At 37.0% G+C, this 20,661-nt stretch overlaps 1 protein-coding gene across 4 annotated transcripts in view; it reads right to left on the bottom strand.

The window, feature by feature from the left end:
- DPH6 (diphthamine biosynthesis 6) overlaps positions 1-20,661 on the bottom strand; it is a 211,846-nt gene that overhangs the window by 40,016 nt on the left and 151,169 nt on the right. For all 4 annotated transcript variants that reach the window (XM_054198802.1, XM_054198801.1, XM_054198799.1 and 1 more), the window contains one exon: positions 856-1,261. In XM_054198802.1, coding sequence (XP_054054777.1) covers positions 856-1,261 — 406 coding nt within the window. The remainder of the gene's footprint in view (positions 1-855; positions 1,262-20,661) is intronic.

Consider the following 20,661-nt stretch of genomic DNA (forward strand, 5'->3'; position numbering starts at 1 on the left):
GACTCTAAATCAGGTCAGCTGTGAGATCAGAACAAGTAATCCAGGGCTTTATCCTGTTTAGACTTCAAAACATCCAAGAATAGAACCTTTCCATATGAGAAGTATGCCTGGTAACCAGTAAAACAACAAATGTATCTTAATCATAGAACCATAAAATCATTTGGGTTGGAAAATACCTTTAAGATCACCAAGTCCAATCATTAACCTAGCACTGCCAAAACTACCACTAAACCATATCCCTAAGCACCACATCTCCATGTCTTTTAAATACCTCCAGGGATGGTGACTCAACCACTTCCCTGGGAAGCCTATTCCAATACTCTCAGTGAAGAATTTTTTCCTAACATCCCATCTAAACGTACCCTGGGGCAACTTGAGGCCATTTCCTCTTGTCCTATCACTTGTTACTTGGGAGAAGAGACTGCCCCCCACCTTGCTACAACCTCCTTCCAGGTAGTTGTAGAGAGCGATAAGGTCTCACTTCCATCTCCTTTTCTCCAGGGTAAACAACTCCAGTTCCCTCAGCCACTTCTCGTAAGACTTGTTCTCCAGACCCCTCACCAGCCTCGTTGCCCTTCCCTGGACACACCTCAGTGTCATTCTTGTAGCGAAGGGCACAAAACTGAACACAGTACTCGAGGTGGGGCCTCATCAGTGCCCAGTACAGGGGGACAACCACTTCCCTAGTCCTGCTGACCACACTATTTCTGATACAAGTCAGGATGCTATTGACCTCCTTGACCACTCACCCTTGAAAGGGACTTTTAAAATGTCTTCTTCCAATGAAACCTTTTGTAGAATTAAACAAAAAATAGCTTATGCTTAACGCCTGGTTTCTGTCATCATAAGTCTTACCTGTTTGTAGTGCTTCAGCATCAAAGACACCCTCCTTGAAGAAAGCTCTAAAAGACAAAGGACTTGCACTGCAGTCTTCTGAAAGTTTCTCAACAGCTTGTCTAAACATAGCAACTAAGTCATGAAGAGGTCCATCTAAATCAAGGTGAGAAGTGGATGGTGAAATCAAGCTCAGACGTACAGAGATTGATGCACAAGATGCAGAACTAGACTCCACAAATTCACACTCAATTTGGAAGCCCTCTGACAACACCTTCATTGCAAAATGTTTTCTTTGGAGTGGGTCATCAACTACTGCAATAACATGCCATTCAATGGCAGCATCTCTGGGTAGGTGAGGTATTACAACCACAGCAAGCAACCCACAAACTGCAGTTACATCACGATTCGTCTCTGAATCTTCAACCTAAAAGATAAACAAAATATTGTGCATATTACAGACCTGGTAGAAATTAATGTCGCTTATATTCAGCTGATATATTGAAAAAAGTATGTGAAGTACAGTTATTTCTTGAAGACTGTTTTTCCCCTAAACTTTCCTTATTGAAAAGTCATCTTGAGCAATTACAAATTTGTCTGACAGTTAATATCTGCTCATTTTTGCGATCTCAAACTACTACTATGCCTGTACCATTTAAAAAAATGCTGATCATAATGTATTTTGCACTCACTTTGCAATCAAAAAGTATTTTTGCATACAGTAACTTTTGTCCGTACCAATGGTCTTTGAAGAATACAAATCACAGGAACTACTGAAACTACAGAAATGAGTTAGTAAAGCACGTAAGATTTATTTTTAATGTTGGAGTATTACAGACACAGTTCAGATACAGCAAGATACAGTTCAGACAGTTTTGAACAGCAGAATGATCCTGAAGAAACCCTTTTAGAAGCTAAAATGTGCTTTCTTAATAGCAGAATTCATTAAGAAAGTATACTTAAATTGTTTTTACATCTAATTAGCTAACTTGGTAAACTAACTCTGAGTAACTAAGTTCCTTTTCTTCTGATGGTATTAAAGTGGGACAGGCTTTCTGCTTACTTCTTTTAGCATAAATTGCACTGTAGCATGTTAACAGGTATAGAAAGTGAATATAATGTTGCAAAATACTGAAACACTCTTGTGTTTCTTGTGTGGAAGAAATTGTGAATTTGCAGCCATTACAACCCAAATAATTGTACCTATGTGCATTAAATAGCATTACCTTTGAATCTTAACAAACCTAAGATAAGTTCATAAAAGAATTATCTTGCCCCTGTATTGTTGCTGTGTATTCAGCCCTTTTTCATCTGAACACAAACAAAAACAACCTCAGAGACTTAAACTGGGAACAATACATTGCAAGGGTTGACTCCATCCAGCAGCTAAGCACCACACAGCTGCTTGCATACTCCTTCCCTCCCCAACGGCACTGGTGAGAAAACTTGTGGATGAAGATAAAGATGGTTTAGTAAGTGAAGAAAAAAGGAAGAAGAAAGGATAAAACCAAAACAAGCGATGCAAAGGCTATTAGTCACCACCTCCCCACCAGCAGACTGATACCCAGTGAGGCTGTGAGCAATGGCTACCCTCCCAAAGACCCCTCCCCTTAGTTTTTATGGCTGAATATGGTGTTATATGGTATGGAATATCCCTTTGGTCAGTTGAGGTCAGCCGTCCCAGCTGTGTCCCCCCACAACTTCTTGTGCACCCTCAGCCTATTCGCTGGCAGGGCGGTGTGAGAAACAGGGAAGGCCTTGACGCTGTGTACGCGTTCTCAGCGATAGCTGAAAGCCCTGGTGTGTTATCAACACTGTTTTGGTCACAAATCCAAACCACAGCACCATACAGGTTGCTATGAAGAAAGTTAACTCCATCCTAGCAAAAACTAGTACGCACATTTAGGCTGCTACCTTATACATAAATGCATATATTTATACTCCTATTATGTATACAACAATGTCTTTTAATGGAAAGCAACCCCATTTTATGATACACATACTCTCAAAAACTACAATCTTACATTAACTTATCAGATCTCTGAACACACTTTTTTTTTGAACAACTGTTCAAATAGTCGAACAGTTGAAATGCTTATTCTGGCCAGCATATTAGTATTTTTCCTTACATATATATATATATGATTATTTTTCTTACTTTTTCCTCCATTTTTCTGGACAGACAATATATTAAGCATTTTTAATATTAGTGACTTATGCCATCTTCTTTTTGTACACAGATAATGACTTTTTTATATACCAATTTGCTTACACTGCAGTATATACTAGTAATATTGTCCATTGCTTGACCTCTGAAAGGAAAAATAATAACAAGGGAAACCTGTCATTTTGCCTGCAGTCGATAAGGCCATGTAACTCACAGTACCTTCAATTCACAGGCTCAATTTTCATCCTCTCGCTCTCAACTTTGAGTGGAAGAAATAATGACAGGTTACGGGCACTTTATTTCAAAATTCACTCGCAAAGTTATTGACAAGCATTTTGCACAGAATATCTTTGATGCCTGACCCTCGTGAGCTGTTTACATGAAAAATGCACTTACTTCTATATTAACGATAGGGAGTCTAATTCTATACCAAACATGTAGCAATTGCTTTAACATTTCTGTTTTTGATACAGGAACAAAAATAGGGATAATTTGTCTCAAATTGCAGTCACTTCAGTCATAATAAAATCTCACTGACTACTGTTTGCTTTCAGTACTTTCATTAGGCTAGCCAGGGCTGTTATTAAGGTACCAACACATAAATGTTATATTAGCACTTAACAGGAGGAGCACAGTATTCTCCTCTAGGAGATGAATTCTAACCTTGTCAATATAATTCTGCTCTGAGTGCTGTAAAACAGTTTGAAAAGATGAAATACTGGAGCTTTCCAGTGAGGGAAAAAAAAAAAAGTCATGCTCATTCAGGCTTAAAGGCCACTTTGCTGGCCCAAGGTGCTGAGGTACTGTTTAGAAAAAAAGTCTAAAGAAGCTCTCTCAGGTCACATCAAGCACTAAGACAAACTTTTCTACTTCCCTGTGCTTGTCTTAGGTTGTTAAATCAATTACTCACTATTTCTGCTTGCCTTCAGCTGCCATTTAGAATACGAAGAACTACATGAAAATTAAGGCCAGGAGAAAGTACATTTCCAAATTTAACAAACAAGAATCATTCTGAGTGAAAGACTGTTCGCGGTGTACCTGTACAGTACCATAGCACTCATAACCTTTACCTTTAGAGTTTGCACCAAGCTCACGTGATGGAGCTACTGGGGACTAATAATCTTTCATCAGCTGCTACGGAATCTTATAGAAATACTTCTAACAATGACCTCTCCTGACTTATTTTCAAGAAATCGCTGACATTTGTGCTGTACATGGATACTGCGTTTATGAGTTATCTTTCAGAAATTTACAACTGTCTTAATCAGCTGAATATCTTTATGATAGCCTGTCTAGTAAATGAGCACGAATACGAAAGGTCCACCAAGAAATTCTATTCATATGATGCTGGAACAATGTAAGTAATTATTAAGAGTGAAATTGAAGAGGAATTATTTTATGACTAAGTTGCTCTCTACAATTGATTCTTCTCTCTCATTAATGAAATACAGCAATTTTGGCAGACAACTGTGGTACTACTAAGAAAAATATGTTTTTAGTGTTTTTGCCCAATGATACTGTTGTAGACTGTTCTAGAAAGGAGCAAAGGTTTTGGCTACTCCTTCTATGTCTTCACAGTCTTGGGAATTAAAAAAAAAAGGTAGAAGAGCAAGCAGTTTGGCTTGTAATTCTTGAAAAAAAAAAAAAGTGACAAATTATTTTTGGAAGCCTTTGTAATATTTTAATTACTGAGAGATGAGAAACACCATAGGGCCAAACACTGTTGAAAGCAGTGGTTCCGTAAAGTATGTTTGACCTAAATTTTACAAATCTTTGCAAATTTCATTAGGCTGTAGGTGTGGCCGTCATCTAAAGGTATTTGCCTTTAAACACTTATTTCCTAGCTATCAGTATTCAAATTATTTTGTCAGTTCATGAGAGAGGGTCTGCCTGTCGAAGATCCCCATTTCCACTTGTTAGCTTTTCCACAGGATTTAGTCCTTTCTAAGAAAAAAAATTGTGAGGTAACTTAGCACCAGGAAAAGTTCAGATGACACAGGGGAAAATGTGCAGACTGTAAAGGTTCACTGTCTGACTGCTGAGATAATATGGAGATGGATACTAATTCCGTGCTACATTTTTACATGATCTGATTCAAAGAGGGCTGGAAAAGGAAGCCAGGTAACATCCTTTCGCTGTGCAGGAGACAGCCTCTGAAAATAAATGACTCTGTAGAAATGTCTTCTTTCAGGAATGGATGCAAACTGGATCATCTCAGAGGCCACACTATGACAGGATTCTGATTCTGTCATACTACGAAATGATAGATCCCAAAACTTTGGACAAAGATTTGATATGACAAGTGATTTATTTCTTACTGAATCTCATGTCAGACTGTCCTGAAAACATGATTCATAATATTCTCCCTGTGCCAACAGGATCATCTGCTACTCAATTTATCAAAGGTAGGAAAGCTGGAGTCCCATAAAGTTTGGAAAAGGAAGCCAAAAAGTAGATTTTTTTGAAATATATGCACTGTATCTATATAACTCCTTATCCAGAGGACTAGGAACACTCTCATTTTTTAACACTTTGCTTTGAAAAAACACACAACAAAGGACTTTTCCCACCGTGAAGAAAATATTGATATTATTCTGGTGATACAATACACATTTTAATAACACAGGGGAAAAACAGAAGGTACGGAGGAGATTTTAGGAGGACTGAGAACGTGACTCTGTCACTCACCTGACATTTTATAATATCAAAGTAGGGTGGTGCCGCATTACTGTAAACACTGAGAAGAGTGCCATGCTAAGCTAAGTAACATCCTGGAAAGTCTTCATGGACTGGTTAATAAAGCATCACAGCAGTTGACAGCAGCCAAGAAAGCAAGTAAAACATTATGAATTCTTAGGAAAGGGATAGAGAACAAAGTAACATTATGCAACTGTAGAAATTGACAGTTCACCTGCACCTCGAGTAAGATATACAGCTCTGGATCTCTCAACTGAAAAAATAACATATTAGACTCAGAATGTGTTCAGAGGAGGGCAACAAGGATGATCGAAAGCTCTGGAGGGTCTGACTGGAAATGTTCTCCAACCTTCTTAAGGAGAATATGACAGAGGTTTACAAAATCAGACATGACATAAGATGGGTGGATAGGGATAAGAATTGATTTTGCACGCTTGTCTTTCTGTACAAGAACTACGGATCATCAAATGACATTAGTAAGAGCATGGTTTCAAAAAGAACAATGGTGGGTGGCACCTGGAATTCCTTGATGGGGAATGCTGTGGTTGAAAGAACTTTACAGGGATTCAAGGGGAGCTGAACAAGTACTCAGAACACAGATTCAGTGGGGATTATAAAAGAGACATATTAAAATTATTAGTTAATAATTTATATAAAAATTAATGTTTTATATAACTATTAAAATTAATTTAATTAACTTAAATGTGAATTAAAATAGTTTGAGGTTGGCAGAATATTACAGTGGATACATGCTTCTCCTGATTTTACTGTTCACATCTGCTTGGGGCTACTGTTTGGAGTCAGAATACAAAGCACAGCCTACACGATTATGGCTATTCTTATGTTCTTACCTAAGATTTTATGCTTATGCTGATACCAGTGGTGTGTTTGGTGGGGAAAAACAGCTGGGCTTTCTTGACCGGACTGGTTGAATTTTCACAAACAGTGCCTTCCAACAACTAGTCCTTTCCAATATTTCTGTAATTCTAAAGGAGTTTTATGTTCACCTGCGATATTCCAGGCTGATTTTACAGAGGAATGGTGAACACAGAGTCAAGCAGAAGAATGCAGGTAAGAGCTCTGCAGTGCTTCTTCAGCTAGTTGAGCAGAGGTCTCGACATCAGAATATTAGGCTCAAAGATGTGGGAGTTTGATGTGGTTACTCTTAACCTCTTTCTGAGAAAGAAAAAAAAAAACTTCCTCTTCTCCTTTTCCCAAAGCAGAATCACAGACAGAACTGGAATCCCACTTTTAGGGGGGCACATATATCTTCAGTCCCTGCTTATACTGATAGAGACAGCACAGACAACCAAAACACAACAAAGAGAGTCCCAGACAGTGCCAAGCAGGAGGTTTATCTCCTTTAGGGGATATTGAGCCACCGGAGCCACCCAGGCAGTCCGCTATGTTGTAACTGTCTATTGAGGTTGTGCAATGGATGCTTAACTCAAATCTGCAAAAATATAAGGAAGGTTGATTGGGAATAGAAGGGGTCGAAGGGCTTGGATGAAAACTTTATTGAAAGCCACGGTACTACAGTTATCAACAACATCCAATTTAGTAAGGTATCTAATAATGAAAAACAAGGATGGGAACTCTTCTTATACTTTATATTCATGCCTAGGCTGAAGCTGAAAAGGTAGTTTGGCAGAACATTCCTTAGCTAACACTTTTATGAACACGTTTAATGCAGAAATACAAGCCCTTTCATATCACAAGAAAGAAGGTTAACAACAGGGGTTGTCAATTGGTTTTTAAACTTGTAATTAACCTGTATCTCTACATTAAAGTAAAACGGTTATCTGAACTGCTGTGTGCATAATGCTTTCCAGAGCTTGGCTCAAATACAAGAAGTTATCACATTGGTTCATATAGTATTACCAAGACCTTGCATTTTGTATGCCTTAGTTCTTAGTAAAGATTCACCTGATTTTCAGTGTGCATTTTCAGGAGATCTACAGAATGCTCTTACACTAATGAATGCCTAATGCATTCACAATACTGCAACAAAACAAACCAGAACCCAACGCAATGAGCATAGTTACATTAAAAATGCTGGGCTGTGAGGGTTGTAAGCTAACTTACGCAGAGTGTGCTTTTAAAAGCTCTAACCTTAAAAAAGAATTTCTCTAACTAATAGTGCATTTTTTCATTTAAAAAAAAAAACCTTACAACAAAAGCAGACCTATTAAGATTACAGTGAAAACACAGGAATAATGAGTACAGGGCAAACCTCTACTCAATCCATTGTATAAGCATTTAACTATTTTACTTAATTTAACTGCAAAGGGTACACAATTTAGCTCTTAACATTTATTATATAAATTTGTTTATTTTTACTATCTTCCATTTGTTCCAAATAAGAAATATTCTTTTTGTTGTGTGAGTAAGGACTAAGGTCTACCTATTTCACAGCTGAATATGGAATCAGGCTACAAGAGACAGAGATGAATGCGTAATTGCTATCTCTACAAAGAACCAACTTGGAGAACAAAAAGAAAGATACTGTGATGTTACTTTTAGAAGCTGAGTTTATGAAAACCTTCTATGGTATGCATTATTACACCATTATAGCAGCAAGATTAATGTGCCTTTAAATAATACATTTAAAACTTCTTTTACACTGCCTGCATTAAACAGAGTGCATCAAACTCCTGAGATACAGTTTAAGCTTTGCTAGAGAGTCTCTCACAACAATAGGTTTATGACTTTAAAAAGTAAAGATTCCACTAGGAAAACTGCATAAGAATAAAAATGTCAGTTCCTGAAGAAAGTAGGATAGAAGCAGTCCTTCTTAACATCCCAGTTTGTCTAATAAATAGGCAACATGCATTCCTGGTATAACACGCCAGAATGCAAAGAATTAAGATCACAGTGTTTTATAACAATAAAATTGCTAAGAATATTCTTTTTGCAAAGCTTACAGAAATAAGAAAGTCTGTCATTTAGTATTCCTTCCTGAAATAAAACATTATTTGCTGCATGCCAAAAATACATTAACAGAACACTGGCAGACTGAAAATGAGGTCTTATAAACTGAACAGTTATCATGGAATAAGTACTGTTAATATATAAAAAGAAACAAGTGTAGTGTTAATATAAAAAGAAATAAGTTCTTCAGAAATTTTAGTCCTCTACTCCACAACCTCTTGGGCAGAGTTGATGGTAGTTCAGTTACCACTGTGTCATGTAGAAACTATTTTGTATGATGTCAATCGGAAAACTGAGCCTGTACTTGCCTGGCGTTACTGAACCAGGGAAAATCTAGAGAAAACAACGTCCTTCTTTATTTTTTGTGTCAGCATCTGATAGCACATTTTGCAGAATAATATCTTTTTTGTGCGGTCCTTATCTATCTTTAAAAAACAGAAACCCAAAAAAGGGAAGCTAGATACAAGGGAACAAATATGGGTATAGAAATTTAGAGGCAGTACTATTTCTAACGGTACTTTTAATCAACTTTTTTTTAATTCAAATAGTTTTCAAATTAATGTAATCTCTCAATATAATGATTATATTTCCACATGCTGGCATTTGGAAATAAAATCCAAATTAAGTTTTCTTCATAATAATTGTGAAAAACTCTGCATGCAGGTATGGTAGTGATGCAAAATTAATTATTAGATACGAAATAGTCAGCAATTAACATGCCAAGCACAACTCTTCCCAGAGAGGTATTTTGCAGATGACTAAAATGAGCATACTTCAACTTACCTTAGTGAGAGCAGAGGAAATCTGAAATCTATACAATATATTGCTGGCTATTATTAGCATTTGTCACGGTGATGGGCTAAAATTTTATGGTAGTCAACCAAGTACGTCAGAAGAAACTACCACAAAAATTAACTAACATCACTCTGAGGGCCCAAATCCCACAATAAATTGAGCATATATTTGATTTTATAAGTTGAGAGAGGGTTTTGATACATAAAGGATATATTTAAGTCTTTGCAGAATCAAAACTTCCATGACAAATGGTCTCTGAATAGTACTACTGTAAGTATATGTAATCATTATATAAAAAAGATAAAAAATCATGGACACTCATGAAAGGAGTTCATAAGAAATCAGATCAATAACTACATACGATCTATAGCTTATATCACTCAAACAAAATAATTTAGCAACTTGCTGTTCTATCTTTTGCTATTATTGTCAACAGAGGCCAAGCAGTGGTATAAATTTTCATCACTTCTGTGTGACAGACCAAAGGGCTCAGCTGAAATTAAAGACCTAACCTTACAAGCTCTCTTTTGATTATATTTAGTACATAAAAACAGCATGCGCTTGTTAATTTTACTTCTCTTTTCTATTGTTAGATCTCTGTTTTCTCATTTTTTCATTTTAGAAACCGAGCAGCTCTGTTACATGATCAAAATCAGAGCAATCAGTATCACATTTCCATGAAGACATAATCAGCTCTGAACAAGTCTATAGAACAAATAAATGTCTGAAAGCCTGAAGACTGCATACAAAGTCTGTAATAACTAGGCTAACACCTCTGCTTTCTGGGCTCAGCAATCCGGAAATTTTCTTGAAAAGTAAGCTCAAGTAATTACTTGTTAGAATAAATTGAAAGAAATACGGAAAATGCAAACTGAAAAATGAAAGAAAGACACAGATCTTTGCATGCACAGTAATGGAGAATAATCCCCTATTTAAGACTGAGACTGGCATTTTTGCTTGATTTATCAGGTAAGCGGCACAATCTTGTTCTAACCCATTATCTAAAAGCACAGTCTCAATAGCCCCATGGACTTAAGAGTTTTCAACTACCCACTGAATTTTATACATTTCAATATCTCTTCAAAACACATTTCATAATCGTATGTGACAATTATGCCACCATCAGAGCAAAAGAAAGATTTTAAAATGTTGGATAATCAGATATGGGAAGCATGGGATAATATCAAATGGAAAATACACAATACCGTTTTCCCCACATTTTCATACGGTTATAAACCAGCTACAGCACTGATTATTCAGAGGTTCAAAGGTCTGGAATGAATGCGTCTGGACTGAGAACGTGAGAAGCACGGGACTGCCAGCATGGCTGTCAAAGGGGCATACTGCCTGAAATTCAGAATTATGAATGAATATTAGCTTTAAAAATGGGTATGGCTGCTTGAAGGAGAAGATTTTCCCTCTTACTGGGCCCTTAACTACTGCCACTGATAAATAATGAGACAGATTAAGTCTAACTTTTGTTTATTCAGGTTGGTTTGGGGTTTTTTTGGAGGCAAGGTGGTTTCCTTTTTTGATTGTTTTTTTTTGGGGGTTGGTTTTCTGTTTTTCTTTTTTTTTTTCCCCTGAAGTAACTGGTTATGGCTTCAGCAGAACATTTCAGTAAGCAGGTGCTCGGATACAATATGAATACCTGTATCTTTTTCCCTGAGTCAAAGCGGTCAGGAAGGGATTTTCACTTTCGTTAAGTGCACGCAAGCCTCTGGTTGTTTGGCTTATTCCGCAGAAGTGGTCGCCTTACCACGCATACTTACCAACCTGATAAACACGTTTCCTACTGCATGGGAAGCTCAGTCTCTCGTTTCTCATCCTGTGGCATAAAGTATTCTAAACTCTGAAGGTCTGATATATTTTAGTCTAAGTATACTCACAGGGTTGAAAATAGGAATTTCTGGGCGAAATGTAATGGTCTGTGATATACAGGTCAGACTAAATGATCTAATGGTGCCTTCTGGCTGTACAAGCTACTCAAGCTATGAAATCTGTTTTACCCACTACTTACACTCAGTCTTTCCACCAGCGCTGCAGTGCCTGAACTCTAAAAACCCACACTGAGAAGGCAACCATCTTATTCATTATGGCCTTTAATATCCCTGGCTGATAGTTTTAAATTTTTAAACAGCCTACCTGTCGTGCTCCCTTTTATGTGTTCTCATAGTTACAGATATAATTTTGGAAGCAAAATATCTAAACAGTAAGCATAATAAAAATGAAACAGGTTAAAGCTTATTAGCAGTAGGGAGCAGATGTAGCAAAATTCTGCCAGTTCCCCTACATTTCCTCCCCAGCAGGGACTTTCTGTCAAGCTGTGAGTTAGTTCTATACAATAATGCAGGCTGCTGTTACTGCAATTGTACCTTCCTATAACTCGCTATTGTACTAAAAATTCACTTTGATTTTTTATTTCTTCCTTCGTAATAATAATATTTAAAGCAGTTCCCGAAGAGCTAAATGTAAATTCAAGCACTGCATGCTAGATGCTCAAAAGGGCATGAAAAAGTAAAATTGATAAGAAAATAATTACATCTTGAAAAGCTGTTTTATTTGCTTTACAAGCATCGACTTTCTCTCAACAAACTAAAGGTTCCTGAGCCAAGAGATAACCAGTTAATGACTGAAGTTAAGATTCCTTGAAATACCTCTCAAATATACATCATTCAATATATCAGTTACAATGTGGAAAAAAAGATAACTATTTAAGGGAACAAAGTCATAAATTGATAGCAATATAAACTGAAAGCAAATGAAGTCTGCCACATGAAACATGATCACAGACTGTCACTCGGAGGGTTTTATTCTTCATGTGTAGTGTCAAAAATAAGCACTTAGGAAAGAGAGTTGAACTGAATTAAGGATGTTCAAGATGGAAAGATTCCACTTGAAAATCATTTGAGAGTGTGTACCCAAATGGGACAGAAAATAAGAAAAGTTAATGGTCAAAATCTACTTTGTGGGCATTAAGGATAACTGATTTTATCATTTAGAATTTAAATTTCAGATACTGATTGCAAAGATGTCTTCTTTGAAAGTCTGCTTTCCTTCTGAACTTTGATCTTGAGCTCTGGAACTAGTTTTCAAACCAAATGTCAGCTTTACTTCACGTATTCTAACTACAATCACCTGTTCATCTGTACACATACAGGACCATTAGCTACTGTTCTTAAACACATAATTAAATTTTGCAGTATTCAATGAAGAAAAATGTGATGCTGCTGGAGGCAGGAGAAAAACGATTTGAAAATTCTGGTGACACTATCAAACTTCTGTTAATTAATTAATCTAGTAATTGCCAGGCTCTCCCTCATTGAGACAGCCAACTTTATTAGTGATATGATATATAGAATTGAAAATTATTTGAGTTTGTCATTTTTTAGTAAATAAAGATTTTTATTGAAAAATACAAACATTTTAATTCCTTCATCTCATGTATATGAGTATTTTGGGGGCAAATGTTTGTTTTCAGCAGTCAGTAACTTTCATTTTTTAATATGGTATGACTGCAAAGCAAGATCAGTTAAATGCTTCGGACTGCACATGCCCTTTATTTTAAGTCAAGGCATTTATATTGGTCAATGATGTCCTACATACAGTTTGGGACTTCGATTTTGCAGGACAAGTTTTCCCTCAGTTCAATGTTGCAGCAGCCAAACTCAGGCGACACAATTCAGGCAACTTCTTACAGTCCACTGTGGTGGGTTGCCCCTGGCTGGCAGATAAGATTCCCCCAAGTAGCTTGCTCATGCCCCCTGCAGCAGGATGGGGGAGAGACTGAGGGCAAAAGCGAGAAAAAATCATGGGTGGAGATAAGGACACTTTAGTAACTGAAGGAAAGAGAAAAAAATAAAGGCAATCACTCTCCACAACCCACCAGCAGACAGGTGCCCAGCCAGTCTCTGAGTAATAGCTACTTAAGAAAAAACCCACCCCTGCTCCTGTTTTTATTGTCAAACATGAATTTATGTGCAATGTAAATTTCTTTCATCCATTTGGTCCAGCTGTCTCAGCTGCGTCCCCTTCCAGCTTCTTGCCTAACCCCAGCCTACTTGCTGGGTGCAGGCAAAGCTGGAAAAAGAGAAAGCCTTGGCGCTGTGCAGGCGCTGTTTAGTAACAGCCAAGACTGGTCTGCTATCAACATGGTGTTAGTCACAAACCCAAAATGCAGCACTCTAGGGGCTGCTATGAAGAAAATTAACTCTATCCCAGCCAGACCCACTACATCCACTCATGAGAGGAAGTTCACAATAACGTAAAAATTACAAACCAAGTTCTAGTTAAATGCGTAACTGTTCTCAGCAGTCATTGGAATAAGACATAATGGAAAGCAAACTTGTCTTCCTGAAGATGAAGACAGGTCTCTGAAATATATAATGGGATCTTAACTCTTACGTTCCTGAAGGCAGGTGAGTCTATGTACAGAAGATTAGAATAGAAAGTTTTCAATAAACGGCCTTTAAGTGACATGTAGAATCATAGAACGGTTCGGGTTGGAAGTGACCTCAAAGATCATCTAGTTCCAACCCCCCTGCCCTGGGCAGGGACACCTCCCACTAGACCAGGCTGCTCAAAGCCCCATCCACCCTGGCCTTGAACACTTCCAGGGATGGGGCATCCACAACTTCCCTGGGCAACCTGTTCCAGTGTCTCACAACCCCCATAGTGAAGAAAGACATTCATATATATGCTTGTTGAAAGTTGTTATACTAATAAAACAATACAAATACAGATTCATGGATATGTATGTAATATATATTTATCTATATACATATAAATGTATACGGGGAGGGAGGCAAAGAGAAAATCTATATACCTATACATCTCCCCCATGTAATTCTGCAGAACATGCACAGAGAAACTATGAGACTATGCATTACTGAACACATATCTAAAACTCCAGGCAAACATTCATTTGAAAAATTATGTCAAAGCTTTACTAAAATTACTGACTTAATCAGAAATGACTGACAATTAGTATTTTCATCAGGTAACAGTTACATTTTTCTCTTTAAGACTCACTTGCTTCTTCATTGAGAAGTAACTACTTTGTCAACTACAGGAGACGTCCAAGGATGTTTCCACGAAAGTGCTTAGAAGTGAGATGCATAAAGACCTGAATAATGTTAACAGTGAACAATGTCCAAAAGAAAATCAAAGTTAGATTTCAAGTGTTACCAGCTGTGTTCATTGTGTTACAACTGAAGGATTGATGAGAACTATACAATTGTATCATATCAGCTGGAAGAGGTTTTATTTTTCATCCATGAAGCTGAACAAACACAGAAAGGAAGCTGAAAGTGATAATTCACTGCTGAGCTGGCATGCATGTTACTGCGTGTTCATCAGCTAGCACTGCTCATTTTTGCTATGCAAAAATTTAAAGGGGTTTCCAAATAATGCTAGCTCACCTTTCACATTGTCTTAGGTACTTCTTTGAAAGTAGAGTACCAGAAAGGATAAATTTTTGGTTTACTTTGACTTTTATAAGTAAGGAAATTGAAGAGCTATTATTAATTTTGAAGCCTGTGTGATATCTTTCAGAGAAGAGGAGAAGAAAGAGGAAATGAAATTGTTATTATGACCAGCACACAGAACCAGAGATGAGGATAATAAAGTACGGAAATTGAGTAGGATCTCTTGGATTGTACTATACACTAGTAAAGACATACTTCCACTGGAAGAAAGAAGATATTTTCCTGAGTTAGTTTCTTTTTTCTCTTTCTTTCTTTCAAGTTTTCGGTGCTAGAAGATCATAACTGTATCTGAGTAGAGCTAAGATTCTTTCACCATTTTAAAAGGAAGAGATGATATTTTGAGCTCTAATTTTGACTGGAGTTTCATGAGGGAGAAGGCCAGGTATGAATTTTCCTAGTTAATTGTGGAGTTTCTCTTCCGTGGTAATTTGCTGAATCTATTTGTGGTGTTGACCCCAGCCAGCAGGTAAGCACCCACACAGCTGCTCACTTGCATTCCAACCCTGGCAGGATGGGAGAGTGAAGATGGGAAGAGCGAAAATGAGGGAATTCTTGGGTCAAGATAAAGACAGTTTAATAACTGAAGAGAATAAAACTAGTGATGCAAAGGCAATCACTCAAATCACTTCAACTTCACCCTGGAAGATGAAACTCTCCAATTTTTATTGCTGAGTATGTTATATGGTATGGGATATTCCTTTGGCTGCCTCTTGCCTACCCCCGGTCTTGAAATTGTGCAACATTAGCCTGTTAGCAACACTGGTTTAGCCACAAATCCAAAACACAGCACCATAGGCTTTGATAGGAAGTTAACTCCATCCCAGTACACTACTCAATAGCCGAGTTTCCCTCCTGCAACAGGAATGCTTTTCCAGGTCCTGCATAACCGTGATGAAGAGGATATTGCCTACAAATTTAAGGGGAGGACTTTCAGTACAGAAGTTTGACTAGTTTCTAAGATCTGAGTTTTCTGATTGTTATTGAGCTCACACTGAAGAGATAAGTTAAAATACATTCCCTGGAAAAGACCAAGACCTAGAATAGCTACTTAGTACTTTAACATCAAACTACTTGCTGGAAGCACTGACTTGGAAGGAACATTTTTGGTGTCTGAAAGAGATTAACATGCTACAGTTTTAGGAAGGACCAGTTGTTAATAAAACTGTCTATGTAGGTTGGGGTGATAATCTGGCTCTTCCTTCAGTCCTGATCAACAAGATTAACTCATCCGTAGGAGAACAAAAAAACTTTGAAGCTGATGATTCTCCTGAAATTCCTTCCTTAATTGTGGGGATTTGAAGTGCCCTACATGTAATTAGTGCTACAGAAAAATAGAGAAGTTTCCTGAGTGAAAGTAGGCCCTTGATGACTTTTCAACCAAAATGGCATTCTCCCCCCTATAAAGAGGCACTGACAACAGGTACCAGCCTTGGGGCTGAAATCCTGTTAATGGCTTTCACAGTCATCACACACAAGACTTTTGACCAGAGGTTCTGGCCTAAGCAAACAGCGGATGCATATATGCCCTCTTGCTTAGCACAAAAGTGACAGGCTCAAAACAGAATTAATATTTTCAGCAAAGGGGATGAAGAATCACTCAAAAAAACTCTTATAAGGGAACTGCTGCAAGGGAAAATCAGTCAGCCTGGATGAACTAGGCTGTTTACCGCCCTGAATAACTTGACATGCATTTCTTCACTGTGTCTAACTGAAAAACAACGTTCAAATGCATGTATGTATTACCTGTAAATGGCAAATAAGCTAGTGTAAAACAGTTCGTGGAAACCAGAGAGTTATGCTGACTTATACCAGCTGAAGATTTGGTTGTATCTGTACCTATCTACAGACAGATATTCTGTAAATATACATACACACAAGAAATCCTCTCCTTTCTTATTTTCTATTGTTTGTATTTTATGTTTACATTCTACGAGTTAAATTCATGTATACCGTTTAGAACATTATGCAACCATATGATTTTTTACGTATACATATATATTCAATTTCTAATAATGGCTTTAGAACAATCATGTAGACTGCTTCATTGTTCTTTTTATTGACTATATTCCTTTTTAAAATTCATTAAGGCTCCACTAATGTTATAAATAGACTATCATAATCTTCCTTTAAAAAAAAGTGAAAGTGGCAACCCTTTCACCTCCCATCGTGGCCCAGTGTCAAAAGGCAGACTATTTTCAAGGACCTCTGGAGTTCCACTATCTGCATTTGACCTGTGTTAAATATTCTCATTACAGTTGCTTCAAATGAATACAAAAGCTTTGTTTAATCTGAACACAGGGGAAATGAAATACACCAGGCACAAGATGAAAGACTCACTACCACTGTGCTATTTGAATGCACTGCATGTTCTTAACACGGGCCATAAAAAAAGCCTGGTTTAATATATTAAACTGTGGAACATTCAAAATAGCATCTAGTAGCAAAATAAATGTTATAAACCTGATGAGACAAAAAAGGGAAACAGAAACATGTATTTTCTTCCTACTGAATTTTTGATAGGCATAGGTACTGGCTGGTGGCAATGTTTTTCAAAAATATTTATTTTTCTTCTGGTAATATTACCAATTATATTAATTAACCTATGTGAGATTTTACTGCAATGTAAATGTAGCAGGGTTCTAATCTATCATTTATACCTTTATAATATTCATTTACTTCTACTCCTCACATTTTAACTATTCTGTTCAAGAAACGGGTAAAAGGAAGAGACCAATTATGTTAGTATTCCCTATACTATTATCTATAGCACACAGAATTTAAAATACTATTTGGAAATCTAATAATGGTATTAAACATAGGTATTAACCAACCAATACATATAACAAAATATATAAAAAATGTGTACTTGAATATTACGGACTTACAAATATCTGTTCAGGATGGTGAAAAAATACATATCCTCTCACTGAAATCTGGGAGGTTTTTATATTCCTTGTAAGTTTTACAGTAATTTTCTCCACAGGTAAAGAGGATCTTAGACCTCTGTCCAATCCTTTGCAGCAAGAAAAACCTTTGACTTCCACTATTTGAGCATAAGCTACTTCTGTTCTACTTAGAATAAAGTGTCAGAGAATGCATGAATTTTATTTAAATTCATGACAGTCTGTATACTTCAAATACTACCGGCATGTCTGAACAATGCAACAGACTGCTGTGTTACAGATGCATGATGCCATTCTAAATGACTGCCATGAAAACATAATAATTACTCCAGAAAACCACTGCAGGTGGCTAGACAGCTTCTGGTTCAGGATTTAACTTGTTTATAACTTGGGACCTCTGCACTATTCGGTAGGCAAAGGGGAAAGACACAGGGTAGTACCAGTGGTATTTACTGCAGTGTCGAAGGAGGTATGATATGGGGCCTCTCTAGAATAGGCCCAGTGCCCCTAGATGACTGCTCTTAGATATTTTTAAAAAATCCTAGCTCAGGCTCATTTACATCTTTTGACATCTGAACAGTTTGTGATTCTGGCCCAAAAGGTTTAAATTTAGATACTTAAAAGTTGGCATCAAGTTACGCGAGTGCTGAAATAAGCAAGGAACCCATTCACAATTATATCAGATAAAACATTCCAAATCTTTTTTCCATCACTTCTGCATTACATGCTATTAAGACACACATTGTCAACAACCTGACTGGCATTCCTGACAGAATCAAAGTCAACTGTAGCACTCTTTGCTGGATTTGAAACAATCATAGGATCACAGCCACTCATCCTGAATGCTTACCATAAAAAAAGAAAGCTTCTGTCAGAAGAAGGTGGGCTGGAGAACTTTGGAAGTTTGTAGTACATTTGCTCAGAATTTACTGGAGGAAGAGGACCAGACAACTAACGTCCAAATGCAAGCCGTGTTATAAAAGCCAAAAGACACTTATTTTTTCATGTCACAGGAAGTATTTCCCCAGGTAGATTTTTGATTACTGAGGATGGAAAATACAGTGGCAGCTGCCTAATAAAATAACTGAGAGTGTAGTTGACCTGTAATATCATCATTTGAAGAAAAAAAATAGTACGTATAAAATGAATTGCTGAAGCAAAAGACATAAGCTAATGGCCTTAGAGCTACTAATACATCTTGCAATTACATTAAATATTATCTTTCTATGCAACCCTGTCTTCTAATCTTAACAAAGTATATTGTTTTCACTGTTTCAGTACCTCCCTTTGCCAACATTTTGGGTTCACTTAAAAATACAGGAAATCCTAAAATTTGTGTTGGTAACAAAATATTGTGTACTAAATGTACTGAAGTATTTCCCTATACATTGTTCTTTTTATAACAAAGAAATCAGAAACAAAATTTCAGATAGTTCTGGAAAATCTGCCTCTGAGTCTTGTATAGGCCATCAAATCAAAATAAGAACTGAAACCCATTTTTATCATTTAGTCCCGTTTATCAAGAACTGTATTCCAAAAGCAGCAAATGGCCCCCAAGTTCTTCTGTGAGCAAGTTAACGTGCTCTTAACTCACTGAAAAAAAAGAATTAATAGTACTTTGCCATGGAATATATATTTGAACAGCAACAGCCCAAACCAGTATCTATTACAGAGTTTATCAGAATTTATATATTTTACTGGCCTAGCTATACCAAATCTTGCTGGGGATCAGAAGATGCAAAAGAATAAAACCCAGCAGTTAAACAAGCTAGAATGCCTGAAATCTTAAGGCAGTACAGTATGTTTCTTCTTTGTATTGGTGAGGATAACAAAAGAAAGCAAAAGCAGGCGTTCAGAGGTAGGAAAAAAAAAAGTAATCATGATCATGCCCATCTCAGTTAGTCTAGTGGAGTCTGTTGTACAGACAGAAGTACAATCCACCACTTGAAATACTTTAACAAAGTACTATGGGGATGGTTCTGCATGGAAAGCCCATGGGGAGGGGAAAAAGAAGGTACAGGGTGGACTCAGCTCCCAACTAAATATAGTGGGAGTACTGTCTAACTGGTACAACTCAACCCCTACTGAATAAAGTGTGTACACAAAGTAAATGAATAAAATTTTGCAGGCACAGTCACTGTTATATCATTATACAATAATTATTTGGAATATTTCCATCTATCAATAATGCCATCTGTCCCACCCAATACAAATGGACTACAACCCATCTGGCTTATGTTTTTTCTATTGATTACTCTGCTGAATGAGTTAGCAAAACCGCTTATAAAATCATCATATTACATGACACTGTCATTAAAAGATGTGAAGTAAAGAAAAACACAAGATGAGACTTAATTGGAAAACTGTCAGTTCTTCTTCCAGAAAGTTTTAGCAATGCTATAAACCTTTTTTTTTTTTTTGGCTACATTAAAAAATAAATTCAAAAAAAGCTCTAAATGCTAACTACTGGATTAGGCAGGAACTGTTCTGCCACATAATTGTTACTGTTTCTGACTAGGTATATTAGAGAAGCTCCATAAATGTACCTCCTCAGGAGTGTCAAAATGTCCCAACGCCTGCCCGGGAATCACAAAGAAACAGTGGAAGGAATGTAACTTAAAAAAAGGGTGGGGGGAAGCTGCTAATGGCTGGCACCTGTATTTGTTCATTCCAATTATTTTTCCTAGGTTTTGGCTTTGATTATTTGTTTGCATAATTGTCTTTATGCTATTTTTGCAGCCTGTTTTTTCTGTTGATTTTAACTACTGCTTCCCTCAACTAGATTTTAATTTCTACAACTGGAGCCTGTTTTTTCTTTTGATTTTAACCACTGCTTCCCTTAACTATA

The sequence above is a fragment of the Rissa tridactyla genome, chromosome 4 (assembly GCF_028500815.1).
Source record: "Rissa tridactyla isolate bRisTri1 chromosome 4, bRisTri1.patW.cur.20221130, whole genome shotgun sequence".
In the NCBI taxonomy this organism is placed as follows: domain Eukaryota; kingdom Metazoa; phylum Chordata; class Aves; order Charadriiformes; family Laridae; genus Rissa; species Rissa tridactyla.